Here is a 14,522-nt window from a genome sequence, read left to right as displayed (position 1 = left end):
ATATAAATACATAGAGCTACAAATATGTTTTGTTTTGAGTTCAGCGAGAAAATGACCTTGATATGTTACAGGGATATTTCAGGCCAATTTGTATTCATACAGCATATCAGAAATGCTATTTCAAATATCGAGGAACAAAACACAAATAGTTTTAGTTATGCTTTCCAAACGGTTTGATCATACACCAGTTACACTAATCTGTAAATAGAATTTAAAAAAATTGAGATACATAAAAATATTTGATTCTGTATATCTTAGAATATAGCTGTGCACATGTCGGCGAAATATCTGAACAGTTCCATGGAATATAGAAATATGGATTAAACGTATGTACCAAATCGTAGCTCAGCCGTGCAAGATCAACTTTGTCCATAGAAGATTTACACAGCTGGTATTTGATTTTTAAAATATTCTCTGCAGAAGATTTAGCAAATTATTTCAGGAAAAAAAACTGATGTTTATGTAATCCAGCAGGCACACAAGTGAAGAAGAAGATTTGCGCTTTTTAACAGTTTGTTAATTTAAATTGGATCATACAGAATAACATTACTGGTAAATATTAATGCTACATAGTTAAAGAAAACATATGTACTTTCAGTATTAAGGAGCCATTCTATCTGGTAAAATATTTTACTTCAATAACGCTTTCCGATCATAATTCCTAAGGAGAAGTACTACTAACCACTACAAATGCAGCCTTCCAAAGCTTAAACGTTTTAGCTAAAAAGCTAACAGTTATCTGCCAACCCATGTGACGATTACATAGAGTGATGTACTCCTGACATATGATTCAGAGACTGGGGAAAAAATCCAAACATTATTCAGCTACTGCTTGAGTAGAAGGCACGCGATCTATATGACTGTAACTATAAGGAGGCTGGGAGGGTGCATGTGTGTTCTGATTAGGTAATTATCGGTAAAATATATTTTAAGAGAAAACATTTTTGTTTTCTTCAAATACATTACCCTATCATAATACCATTGAAGAATATGTAAGAGGTGGAGGGAGATACATCCCTTACCCTAGAAAGACCATCTCCAGTCACCTAAGGTATGTGAGACAGCTTCTAGATAGCCAAACTGGAGAATAGATTCCATGTGTCGGGGAGTGGCTACAAAATGGAACAATATTTCCTTAAGTTGTATTCTTGAATATTTGGATTGATATATCTTGTGTCCTTCATAGTACCATGACAGGATGGAAGCTCCTTCTCCTACAACTGTGCAGTTCAGACAGCCATGTGCTCCGCTATCAAATGCATTGGAACTTAAAGCAAGACAAACACCTAGGATACAGCAGACGAATTGACTGACTTAAGCTGGAGAAGAGCATAACTCATAGTAATATTGAAATCAAATGCATCAGAACAGCGTCACATGGAAATAACTTTTACAAATTGGACTTTGAGAGATTCAGCCTGTGAATGCACACTCTAATGATGGAAACATTTGTCTCTAATGCATCGATAAACTTACTGAATACGGACCATGAAAACATTGCACAAGGAACATTTTGGAGATTAACAAATGAATGCTAATAAACTTTATATTAAAGACGGAAACTTTTGTAATTGACATTATTCACTTGCTCTATTATCCACTATTGACCGCAGACTGATATAAAAACTGATAAATTGCTTTGTTTTAATTATAAGCTCACTTAAAATAGAGCTTTTATTTTTCATCACAGTATGCACATATCTCATTTTGCAACCAATAAAAGAATGGAAATATCAGGAAGTGTTATATGATTCCCCTTGAGCACTTAACCTAATTGATATCACTGTTCTGAGCAAGAAGTGTCTTATGGATAGTGGTTGTGTCCAGTGGAAATGTGAACAAAGTAAAGAATTCATATATTTCATTATAAACCAATATTTAATCATATTTAAAATTTCATCGCTAAATTTGTTTAATCGCTTGCATTTAAATAAGGACAGCGAACACCAAATGAGAATAACATTACGCATATAATATTAAATTCAAGATTGATCTGTAGCTGATCTCTCTCAAATTTACTTTCAAACGACAGAGAAGTGTCAGGTGCATGACCAAATCTTAACTTAGTACCCTCATTGATGCTTGGAAAGTTCCAATGATAATAATTGCATCTGATGTCCATGAATATTACTTTGTTCATTACACTTTCTAAAACACATTAGCATAATATATTATTAAGATTAGTATTATGTTCTTTTTCCTAATTGTTGGCTATTTCCTTCTTTATTATTAATATCGGTATTATTTATTATGTCTAATTGTTTCAAACTTTTTCCGTTTTTTAAAGTCCTTTTGTTTACCCCCCCACGTAATCGTACTGCTATTTTGAGATATTAGTTTGCTCTGAACCATCATTAAACCAAATATGACTGTCTGCAGAATTAAATACATACTGCAGGAGAGCGACAGTTATGTTATGTTAATGACGATTCCGCTGTCTATAGTGGTGATTTTAACAGTTGCAAGTGCACATTGTTCTTAGTTGACGATGAGTTCTTTCATTTACGAGAGTATCATCATAAACATGATGATTATTCTTGCATATTCATGCACCAGTAATTTACTAACATCTTTGGTTAAATCAGAAACATGATCTACATGATAAAATACTTAGACTTATGTTCAGAGTGGGTGCTCTATCCAGGGCAGTTAGTATTGATATTCGTATGGACGCTGAATTGTGACATTCAGGTAATATTGATGATTCATCTATCTTTTTTAATGCAGGAATTAAAATATATACAGTATTTAAAAGTATTTGTCATTATTAATTTTTATAGTACAACTATATGCAGTTTGAATATACCTATGTATAGACAAGTAAATACCTTCCCCAAGGAGACACAAGGCTTACGTCTCTTTGAAACCCGATCTACGTCTAGAACCGATCTGGGTAAATACACGCTAAAATAAATACTGTTTTATATATTTTTGTAAACCTTTCTTTTTACCGTAACATAGAACCATAGTAATCCAACAAAATTCTTACATACCCAAGACCTTGAATTATTCATAATAGAACTGTCTGTTTAGAATAAGTGTTTTCAACTCTGCAATTTCAACGAACAAATTATAAAGAACTCAAATGTCCTCTTATAAGAAAGAAATATAACTGAAGAATGATATGCTGCTTACCTAAGTCCTTTATATAGCCACTACATTTGCATCAAATCAACAAATCTGAATCACTAAAGATGATTCCAGGTATTTAAATTTGTATGTACTGTGAAACATCTTGAACATTCTACATTCGAAGTTTTTAATATTGAACCAGTCTTGAATTAGGGCATAGAAGACATCCCTAGAATACAAATGTTCTCCAAGGATCATGTAATCTTGACATGACCTCCATTGAACAGTTTCGTGGCGTACTTTGACCGAATTACTTGTTGAGGTGAACTAGGCAATAACATTGACTTATTAATGGAGAAAATACAGACACTCGTCTTATAGTACATGCCAATCACAGAAGTAAACAATTAAACAAATATGTCATTAACCCAAATGACTTAAATAAAACTATAAAATAATGTATGATATAGATATCCGTTATACTTTTCTCAATAAAAGACTTGAAAGATTTATGCAGCAAAATTTTCTTTAAGGAAATGGAAAACATACGTGTAATTAATTGTGCATAAGAATATGAATGATATAATCATGTATACAAAACAATGCAATATTGTATTGCTGTGCATCTGAAATTGTGTCCGCATTTTTTTTCATTCGATGTGTCTAACTTTGATATTATACGACAGTAACATCAGACTCCATCGTAACAGTCTTTGATTCTTGTTCTTTATTTTATTAATGAAAGTGAGGTATTTGTGCTCGATGAAGACAACAATTGAAGAAGAATTTGCGTTAGCATGTGCCTCTAAGTTTTGAAAGGCTATCACCAAAACCAAACATTCCTCCTCTATTGTGGAATAACTTCTCTGGCGCCTATTCACTTTTTAAAATAAATAGCACACTGGATGATCCATATCATTGCTTTATTCATATAACAGTACTCCATCAACCTCTAAGTCACATCTACATACATTTTGAATTATTTCGTAAAATCTGGAGATGAATGATCTGGTGCACTTTTGATTATGGCCTTGAATTTATCAAAAGCCCCCTGACATTTGTCTTACCAGAGACACTTGGTCTTCTTACTTAACAAACTGGTCATGAGTTCCGTAATTATGGAAGAAGTAGAGGAAAATTTCCAGCCATACCCAAACATCGCATCAGTTGCTTCTTACTGATAGGTACAGAGAACTACAAAATAGTCTTAACCTGAACTTCTAAAGGTTTTATTTGTCCCAAAATATATCCTAAAAGGTAACACAAGCATGGCAAAATTCACTTTTACTCAAGTTGATTGTCAGATGTGCTTCAATGAGCCTTTTGAAAAACGTCCGGTTGAAATCCATGAGGTCCTTCCAGGTGTCACCGTATACGATGACATCATCAATGTAAGTGTCGCAATTCTTATACTGGATGTTATTATATTCATTAAACACTGGAAAGAGCTGGGATAATCCTTCATCCCGGAGAGCAGGACTTTGTATTCGTAAAGTACATCTTGAGTCGAGAATGCTGGAATTTCCTTTCCGTACGAGGAATTGATGACGTATTTGACATTTCCAATGCTGTCAATGCAGTTATCAGTCCTAGGAATTCGACATGAATCTGTCTTAGTGACAGTGTTTCATGTTCTATAGCCAGTGCACATACGGAACGTCTTATCTGGTTTTGGCACAAGATTAAAAGATGAAGAATACAAGGTTCGATAAAGACATTCTTCAGAAAAAAGTGAATGTCTTTCTCCACATAGTCGTGACTAAGAAAATTCAACCTTTAGGGATATTGTTTTATAGGCACAGAATTTACTGTTTCAACGTCGTGGACAATCTTATTTGTTCATGTTGGACTATCTGGAAATAAGTGTTCATATTGTTTTAGTAGCTGTTTCATTTCGTTCATCTGTTGTGGCAACACATGCGAAAGCTTCTAGTCTAGATTGTCTAAATTTTCAGTATTGTGAAGATTAGACACTTCAAGGTCGCCACTGTCCGATTTATCATCTTTGTTCAAATGTTGTGGGTGTAGGACAGATACTACTGAGTTAAATGGATAACTTGCATGGCTGTCTATGTCAACATACTCCATAGATATTAGCAGGACAACATTAAACATATGTTTCCAACCAGGAGTTTAGATACTGTATTTAAGTCGCTTACATTTTTTAAAACTTTTAAGGACCAAAGTGCCCACTATTAAATGAATCTTGAACAGATTTCTCAACATGAAGCAACACAAAAATTAACACTTTTGTCTGTTTCTTTTCCTGCATTTCTATTAAGGCCCAAATGTGTGACAAAACCTCTATCAAAGCTTCTACTAAGGTCTGAGTTTTAATATTCCATAAAGGAATAGCTTCTTGAAAATATGTAGACGCACACATAATCATAAACATGTATTGGTTGCCTAACTTGGTCTTAGGTAAAGGGCCGACACAATATATCATTTCTCTGCTAAATGGTTCATCAAATACAGGAAAGGGTGACATAAGCTTTGGATATCTTCTGACTGGGTTTTTCTGCCACTTGACAAGTATGACAAGATCTACACAATTTAGAAACATCACTTTTAATTTTGGGCCAATAAAGATGATTTTAGATCTTGTGATCAGACTTACTGGCTCGTAAATGACCAGACAACGACGTTTCATGGACTAGACTAAGAATTTTCTGTCGATATGATCTAGGAATAATTTGATACTTCACTGACCAATCATCACCAGTGAGTCCCTCAGGTGGCCTCCATTTCAGCAATAAGGTCCCCATTCTTTTTTAAGTAACAAGTTCATTCTTGTGTGTCATCAGTTTCACTATCCCCCCACGAAATAAATGGAAACCTCTGTATACAACTAGTGATTGTATTTTATCACCCTTATTAGAATTAATAGAATGTGTAGCCAAAATGGTATCACTATAATTAATACTCCTTTATTGATCCAAACTAGGAGCAAAAGTGACCTCATTAACAGCCTGACCCAGAAACGTATCAGCTAATGGAATAACATCATGATTAACAACATCATCCTCAAGAGCATGCTTTGCCATAGCTCTAGTGACAGCGGAACTGGATATTAACCAGGTATTTCAACATCAATGGGATCAACTTTTCAACCCATACAATGTTTGTCAGTTAAACATGGATTAACTACTACCTTATCTCCAGCTAGATCATTGCCTAGTGACAAACACACACGCCACTGGGCAAAGAGGCTTAAATCACCGGACCCAAAACTAAGTCTGATGACACCTCAACACAATGGAGACAAACATTAACAAATATGTAATCTACTCCTTGTATTATAGCACTTTCACTAGAAGAGGTCTTCTCAGACAAAGGCAAAGTGTTTAATAAACTCTGAGAAGGTTAAGTAGGTAGCGTTATTTAAATCACCAACAAGTGACACAGAACCCTTCGACATGAATGGTTCATAAATCTCAATAACAAAATCAGACTGAGGTAACGAGCCCGAACAACTTTGTCTTTTTTCAATACATGATATCCTAGAACCAATAACATTTGGAACACCTTTTTTTATAAATATGTTGCCTGCATTTCACCCTAAACATTCAGACATAATATGCCTTTTCTGCTTACAACAAGAGCACGTGGGAAGATATAATGATTTCTGATCGATCTTATCATACATTTGATTCTTCACAGTACCAGTAAGAGAATTTTAAGAAGCCAAACTAGACTTAAATGGTTCCTTAGCATAAACAAGATGAGAGGAAGATTTACTTACAAATGGAACCCTTTGAGTCAATGTATAATCATCAACTGTACTAGCTGTGTCCTCTACAGTTTTAACCCCTCTCTCATCATGGTAAGATAACACCACTATTGACATTATTCTTGAAATTTTCAAGCAATATTATTTGTCTGAATTTATCATTATCTTTCTTGGCCTTCATGGCTGTAAACCACCTAGCAACTTCTTGTGCCTTCTTTTATGTAAACTCGCCTTGAGTTTGAGTAGTTTCCTTTCTAAAATTTCAAAACCTTGATCATAGGCCTCAGGCACTAACACATAAGCCTTCAAGACATATTCTTTGACAACATTATACTCATTACTTTGTTCTATTGGCAATGAAATGTAAGTATCAGAAGCTTGACCAGTGAGTACATTTTGTAATAACAATGTCCAGTACCTTCTTGACTATTTCATACCATAAGAAACCGTCTCAAAATGAGAAAAATAATGATCCACTTAAATTTTCCTTAAAGGGGGCATCATTCTAAACTGTCTAGTTAAATCTGTGTGAGCATGTATGTATGTATGTATGTATGTATGTATGTATGTATGTATGTATAGATGTGTGTGTGTGTGTACGTATGTATGGATGTATGTGTGTATGTATATATGTATGTATGTAATTATGTATGTATGTATGTGTATCTGTGGATGTATGTACGTAGGTAGGTACGTACGTATGTACGTACGTATGTATGTATGTATGTAGGTAGGTAGGTAGGTAGGTAGGTAGGTATCTTGAGGGATAAAATAGAGATATGATTAGGTCTATATGAGGAATATGATATTGACTTATTATAGTCATACATTCATCTTTAAAATGATTTCGTAACTGTCAATTATTTATCAACTACATTGAAGTTATGTAGATTCTAAAGGCCATTCAAGAGCCATTAACTGCATTCACCTAAACACGGTGAAATGAAATCTGACATCTGACTTATAATCGAATAAATAGATCAAGAAACCTGAGTTAAAGCAAACATTATTTTTGCAATCATAACAACTTTCAGAATTTTCCGAGATCATAATGGAAACAACATATTGAAAGGATATGAATTAATGATGAAAGAAACTGAATATAGTATTGAAAACAAAAACTATAGAGAAGGAAAGGAAAAAAGAAAGAATTTTCAACATTGTGACGACTTATAAAGATGACATATTAAAAGAAAACAACGAAACTTCACTTATTGAGAGATTCTGCTATACTGTACTGTATGGTAGTAGTTTTGAGACTCACAATATGGCAAACATTGTTTTTCAAAATCTCACCACAGTAGCTAGTGTGACAAATTCCAGTCATAAATAATGCTTTTATTACTAATTCAAGATTTTGAAAAAGAAAAGAGAAAATGTGCTAAAAAGTATAATAAGCCAAGACTTAACGTAAGACACTACATTATAACAGTTCGAAAGACAGAACATATCTTGTAAAAATGATTTTATCCATTCCAAAATCTTTGTCAATTGTCACAGTCAACAACTCCATACCGCTGGCGTGTCTCTTGTACACATAAATAAAACCTGTATAAAAGTTACACATAAATATAATTTTCTTTTTAATTTGCTTTTTAGAGCTCTTCGTAATTTAAAATATAAAGATACAATATGTATAAGAGAAACATTTTTACCTCAATTTTGGCAAAGGCAAACACCTATTACAGATGACTGTAGATGAGAATACTAAACAGTGGGGAAAATGCATTTGTTTTGCACACTAGATGGCGCACAGTATGCTAGGTGTAGTTTTAATTTGGTTATCTGTTCATATCCCTTTTCTACTCACCAACACATTGAGTTTGAGACTGGTTGGTTTTAATTCCAGTTTGACAGTATAAACAGAAGGGCTGCTCAGTATTCGGCTGGTAAGTACCATCTGGGCAGGCCTGGCAGTTCCCATTCGTGGTCCGGAAGAAACCAGGACTACATATGGCTGGATATAGAAAATTTGCAAATCTTAGCTCTTATTTCACATTTACCGAATATTTTAAATCATTTGTATGAAATACACTTATAGGGATAGGCGATTAAAATGAGTCATGGAGGAAGAGAGGTGGACCTTCAAAACTTTAACACATATTTTTGTCCTATTGACAAGTTTCTAAAAAAATCTCTCTCTCTCACACATCCCACGCACGCACGCACACACACACACACACACACACACACACACACACACACTAAGGCCTGAGAAAAGCAAAACGAACCATCCAATTATCAAAATCGCAGCATCACCTTAGCAAACCTCTCTCTCTCTCTCTCTCTCACTTACAAATATGCCCTGCAATATATTCCTGACCACTTTGCAATCCGCTTCTCAGTGTATACTACTAATATACGTTCGTTGACTATTGTCAGCCAGATAATGGATGTTAATTACTTAGAGTAAAAGTTTAGTGCAAACAGAAGATACGTATTGAAATCAGCGATATATATATATATATATATATATATATATATATATATATATATATATATATATATATATATATATGTGTGTGTGTGTGTATATGTGTGTGTGCGTGTGTGTGTGTGTGTGTATCTATCAAATAATAATATCATTAACTATCATTAAGATATTAAGATTAGAAAATTTTTGAAGTCGTACTCTGTCCGCGTGTAAATGGCACCCATCGCCTTTCCTGAACACACCAACCCATATTCCATCACGACTAAGCACACATCACAAAAATTATGCCACTGAGTTGGTGTTATATGTACCTGTATGATACTACTATTTGTATTAAATATTGATTATGCCTATTTTCATCAAGCATTTTCTTGTAGAATCCAGGGATAGCACATTCCGTTCTGTTTTGTGTCTATATATAAGATAAAGTACACGTATGCTCTTGGCGTAACAAAACAAAAACGTAATAATTATTCCACAACAATACACTACATGTCTTTCAAGATTAACTGATCTTATATGGTGATTGTCTCTGTGCCTGTTCATACATGTATGTATGTATGTATGTATGCATGTATGCATGCATGCATGCATGTATGTATGTATGTATGTATGTATGTATGTATGCATGCATACATGCATGCATGCATGGACGGATGGATGGATGGTCGGACGTTCGAACGTACGGACATATGTATGCATGTATGCATGTAGGTATGTATATATGTATGTACGTACGTGAATAAGTTTCTTTAAGTTTGACTTAATTTAATTAAAAAGAATTGATTTTTACGGAGAATTTTTATTTAATTTTATGCAACCTTTTAAAATATTTTGCTGTTAATGTCTGGAAAATACCGCAAAACAGATTACTGCGCATGGGCTGGATACAATCAAGTAAAAGCATATGCTTTCCCTAGAAAAGGGTGTCTTTTGAACCTTAAGATATTAGGGGTGATTTTTTCTGACCATCTAATTTCCTATAGGTGCCTATATTAAATGAATTGTGGTAGATGATTTACACAAAACAACATTTAAAAACCCTTGTGCACACATTTTCTAACGAACAACTGTCAACAAATGTGTATCGCCTCAGACATTAAACAAAGTCAGTAATAATAATAATAATAATAACAATAATAATAATAATAATAATAATAAGAAGAAGAAGAAAATAATATGTTATTGGGCAATGTGCGCCTGGATTCCTATTTCAGCAACGACAATAGCTTGGGGAAGGAAGTAAAAAAACTAATCACAAAAAATTAAGGGAAAATAATACAAATGATGCGCACAGTGTATCGTCCGTAAAATAAACTCAACCTCACATAATCGATTCTTCCTAAATGACACAAGCACACTGGTTTATATATATTGTGAATATAGTTAATAATAATAATGATAATAATAATAATAATAATAATAACAACAACAACAACAACAACAACAACTTCTACTACAAATAGGCACATTAACTTCTCTCCGATATAATCATAAAAGAACAATGAGCACATTTCCTCAAATTACTTGTATCTAAAGTCTTTAGGATACGAAGAGCTCACATGGATACAAATGCATCCAATCTCCATCTTGAGTAGTAGTGCACATGGTAAACCTAACAAATATATATATATATATATATATATATATATATATATATATATATATATATATATATATATATATATATATATATAGTAATAAATTAGTAGTATGCGCATTTGGTTAAAGCGACCCGTTTTAAGGAATTCTATGATTTGCGTGGTTACTTGTTTTAATAATTGGAACTCGTTGCAATTAACTAGGAGCAAACGTCACGGAGTAAAGTGTCAGTGAGTTTCCATGATGCCGTGGTTCACTTTCAGTGAATTGAAATCAAAACCGCATGGGTTATTCCTTGTCGTACCATAGTCCCTATTAAAATCTAGTGGTGTACATTGGTGGTGTGACTGCTGTGGCAGTATTTACGGTAGGAGACCGGTAAATTAAATAAAGGAATAAACAAGAAGGGACACGGCAGATACTGTTTATGTTGCCATGGTGGCAAATATGATGTATTTTTACTGACTCAAGCGTATCATTGACTTTGAAAAATGTTATTTCCAATCAAGTGACCTCTGTAAAATATTTAGCCACATTGTGTTTGATGTAGAAATTACTGTTAAAATATAACAGGAATGTCATTACGCTTTCTCTCAATTTCGTTTAAATTCTTGTGAATATTTTCGAAAAAAACTTGTACCAATTGAAATCATATGTAGGAAGCGCTAATATTTTATTGACAGAATGCTGGTTTTGAATTTTTCAAAATTGCTCTAACACTGACAACTAAAGCAGCTATAAAACGGACATGAATAAAATCAACAAGGAAAAAACGCATTTCGTTTGAACGTAATGTAATAATAAATAAATGTAGACATATTTTTGGTACTGAACAACGTTTGAAAAGAGATGACGTGGGTGGAAAACGTACTCCAAGACAATGACGCACAAACAAACCCAATAATACATTCAAAGAATTAAAACCAAACTATTAGATACTTGAGATATTAAAAAAGCTTGGGTACATCAGGATTACTTGAAAGCCACTTATTACGTCAAAAGACTTCACTTATATGGTTAGTTTCTCTATTCTCCCATCATACATAAACTCATGATTTCTATAAAGGATAATGGATATAATGCTGCAAATAACAGAATTAGAAAATAATTAACGGAGGATACCACATTAAAATAGTAATGGAGACAAAAGCTATTCTACGTGTCAAATCATTTTGTACATTCAATTACATCCCTATTCCCACAGCAAAGAACAACATACCCAGAGAACATATATAACAGAGATAATAAATGAAAACAAATTATTCATATATACACATTCTACCTTGGTGTTTGCGATAAATATTCCTATTTCGTATATGAAGAGAGTACGGTAATAAATTGAAAATGGTTCGATTATATCTTGCTTGCCAAATTAGATAGAAACCAATTTAGGAAATCGCCAGACCACATTATAGAATACTGCAAACGATCATGCAAATGTCGGGCAATATACTTTCATTGCTGTACAGATCGTGCAGAGTAGAATGGGAATAGCTTTGATCATCTGTTAGGGTATATCTTCCAGCGTCTATTTTACTCAACAGCACACTGTTGTGCTTGAGGTGTGGCAGCAATTTGAGTAGTTTAGGTTCCATTTGGACACAAAATACACCAGGTCTTTTCAGTAAATTACTGGTGGCTACCAAATGGACAGGCTTGGCAACTACCACCCGTAGTCTGGTAGAATCCCGTGTGTAAACCTCGGTGTCGTGGATCATGTCTTGCAATCTTATTTTGAATAGTTTCCTATAGCAGCCCACGAAAGAATGGTTAAGCTTCTTGACAAGGCATTTATACACCGTTCAAGTCTAACACAGATACAGCATTGTAGGCAGCTTTTATGGTTTTGTAGACCTTAATTTTTTTTTCCATACTGATGCTTCTGCCGTCCCACATATTTTTGCGTAGTTTGCCAGAGCTCACACTTGCTTTAGCAATTCTGATGCTGGTTTCAGCATCGTTGTGGACGTAAGATGACAGTGTGATACCGAGATTTATGAACATGTCCACTGTCAGGAATATTTAGCCATTACTGTAATGATAGGCTCTACGTGAGGCATTCCTGGTTCAGGTTGGTGCATCACCCCTGCTGGTCAACAACTATTACAAGGTGAAGAGAAATAATTATTGCTTTGATGCATGTCAGACTCAGATTTGGCATTCAGGAAACAGTAATCAGAATTTAGGAGTTCACGAATATTCACTTCTTGTAACTTCTTCTGTGCCTGTAGTCTCATCAGATTGAAGAGCTGTGGCTATCACACAGCCTTGCTTCATTCATTTGACCAGGTGCGGTAAGACGTCGATGTACTTGAGAGTATGCTGATGTGTTAAAATATTTCCACATGCATTATTTCAACGTGCGTTGAAAACGTTCATCGATACTGCGTAGGTTTATGGATTTTGGGAAAAAATGAATGTCTCTTTTTTGATAGCCTGGTTCAGAAATGATGTGCTTTGTCGATTTGCCATCAAAGAGGGTGACATCCGTTTTATTTCAACACTAGTTTTAAGGCTCGCACTAACTCAGTGCTCGATTCGGAGGTCAAAGGTACGAAGCAGGCAAATTTGGTAAAGACGTCGATAACACAAAACAAAAATTTTTGGTGCCACTTGTAGGTGCCCAAATACGACATATCGGCTAAATCGGCTTGGCATTGATAATCGATACCCTTCACTCTGGTGTGACTTCTGTAAACTTTTCGTCGAATGGGTTTGTGTAATGTGTACGTGGCTTGTTCTTGTAACCATCGTAGCACTTATGGTGAACGTGCACGTTTGAGTTTGGTTTTGGCAGCACGATATAATTTCTAAACTCTTCCGTAACCAGCATAATGGGCTGGATCGTACTAAATGCTGGATGACAAATTCTCCAACAGGACTATCTCTCTTCAATAAGTCATCCACTGTTCACTGATGCAACTCTGGCATGGGTGAGGTGGTAGTTTGGAAACGGCTTTAGGTGTTCGACGTGCCACGGGATATAAGTCGATGGTGTTGGTGGTGGTGGCGATGGGATGGTTTTTGTGTTGCTTTCATTTTCACTTCTGGTTTCCCTTCTTTCTTTTTCTACTTCTGTTGAAAGCGGAGTGGACATCATCATTTTAATCCAAACTTTGAGTTCTTTTCGTTTGGGAGTGGGAGAAGGGGTCAACAATCTTAATAGGGATGGGATCTGCTAATGATGTTTGAAATACTTTTCGTGATTCTTCTTCCTCTGGCATCCGTGTTGCTGCGCCTGTCATGGTCGTTGGGGGCAATGGTGGTGGCGAAGAACTTTTCATCAGGGTCTTACAATCTTTCGGAGTCGGTTGAGCTGTTTCGCCTAAAGCTTTCTGATGAAAAAGACGAAGTCGTTGCAACACTTGGCCGTACCGTTGCGATGTTTCTGTTCCTGAAAAATCGCTGAGATACATCAACGATTGCAGTTCGTGTTGTAACTACGACATCTAGGTCAGATGAAGATTGGGAGGTAAATGCGGGGTGCGTTGTTCTTGCCAACGATGGCATTCCATCCATCGTTTGTAAGGTGCTAAAGTCAGTTTTCGTCCTTCTATCAGATTCCAAAGTACACGTATGAGATCTTTTCACCAAAGATGTTCATTTTATCTTATTGGTCTTTTTTATCGTAGACCACTGGAGGAAGCATGAGCTCCAACGAGTCCTGAAATCATTGTTCCCAAT

At 34.9% G+C, this 14,522-nt stretch overlaps 1 protein-coding gene across 1 annotated transcript in view; it reads right to left on the bottom strand.

The window, feature by feature from the left end:
• Window positions 1-14,522, bottom strand: part of LOC149802770 (adhesion G protein-coupled receptor L3-like) — a 123,287-nt gene that overhangs the window by 48,207 nt on the left and 60,558 nt on the right. The window contains exon 9 of the mRNA XM_089952198.1: window positions 8,613-8,759. Within this exon, the coding sequence (XP_089808324.1) occupies window positions 8,613-8,759 (147 nt within the window). The remainder of the gene's footprint in view (window positions 1-8,612; window positions 8,760-14,522) is intronic.

This window comes from Sinohyriopsis cumingii, chromosome 3 (assembly GCF_028554795.1).
Source record: "Sinohyriopsis cumingii isolate HCF-2022 chromosome 3, ASM2855479v2, whole genome shotgun sequence".
Taxonomy (NCBI): Eukaryota; Metazoa; Mollusca; class Bivalvia; order Unionida; family Unionidae; genus Sinohyriopsis; species Sinohyriopsis cumingii.
Note: the sequence above shows the minus strand (reverse complement) of the source record. Positions and strands in the feature narration are given on the sequence as shown.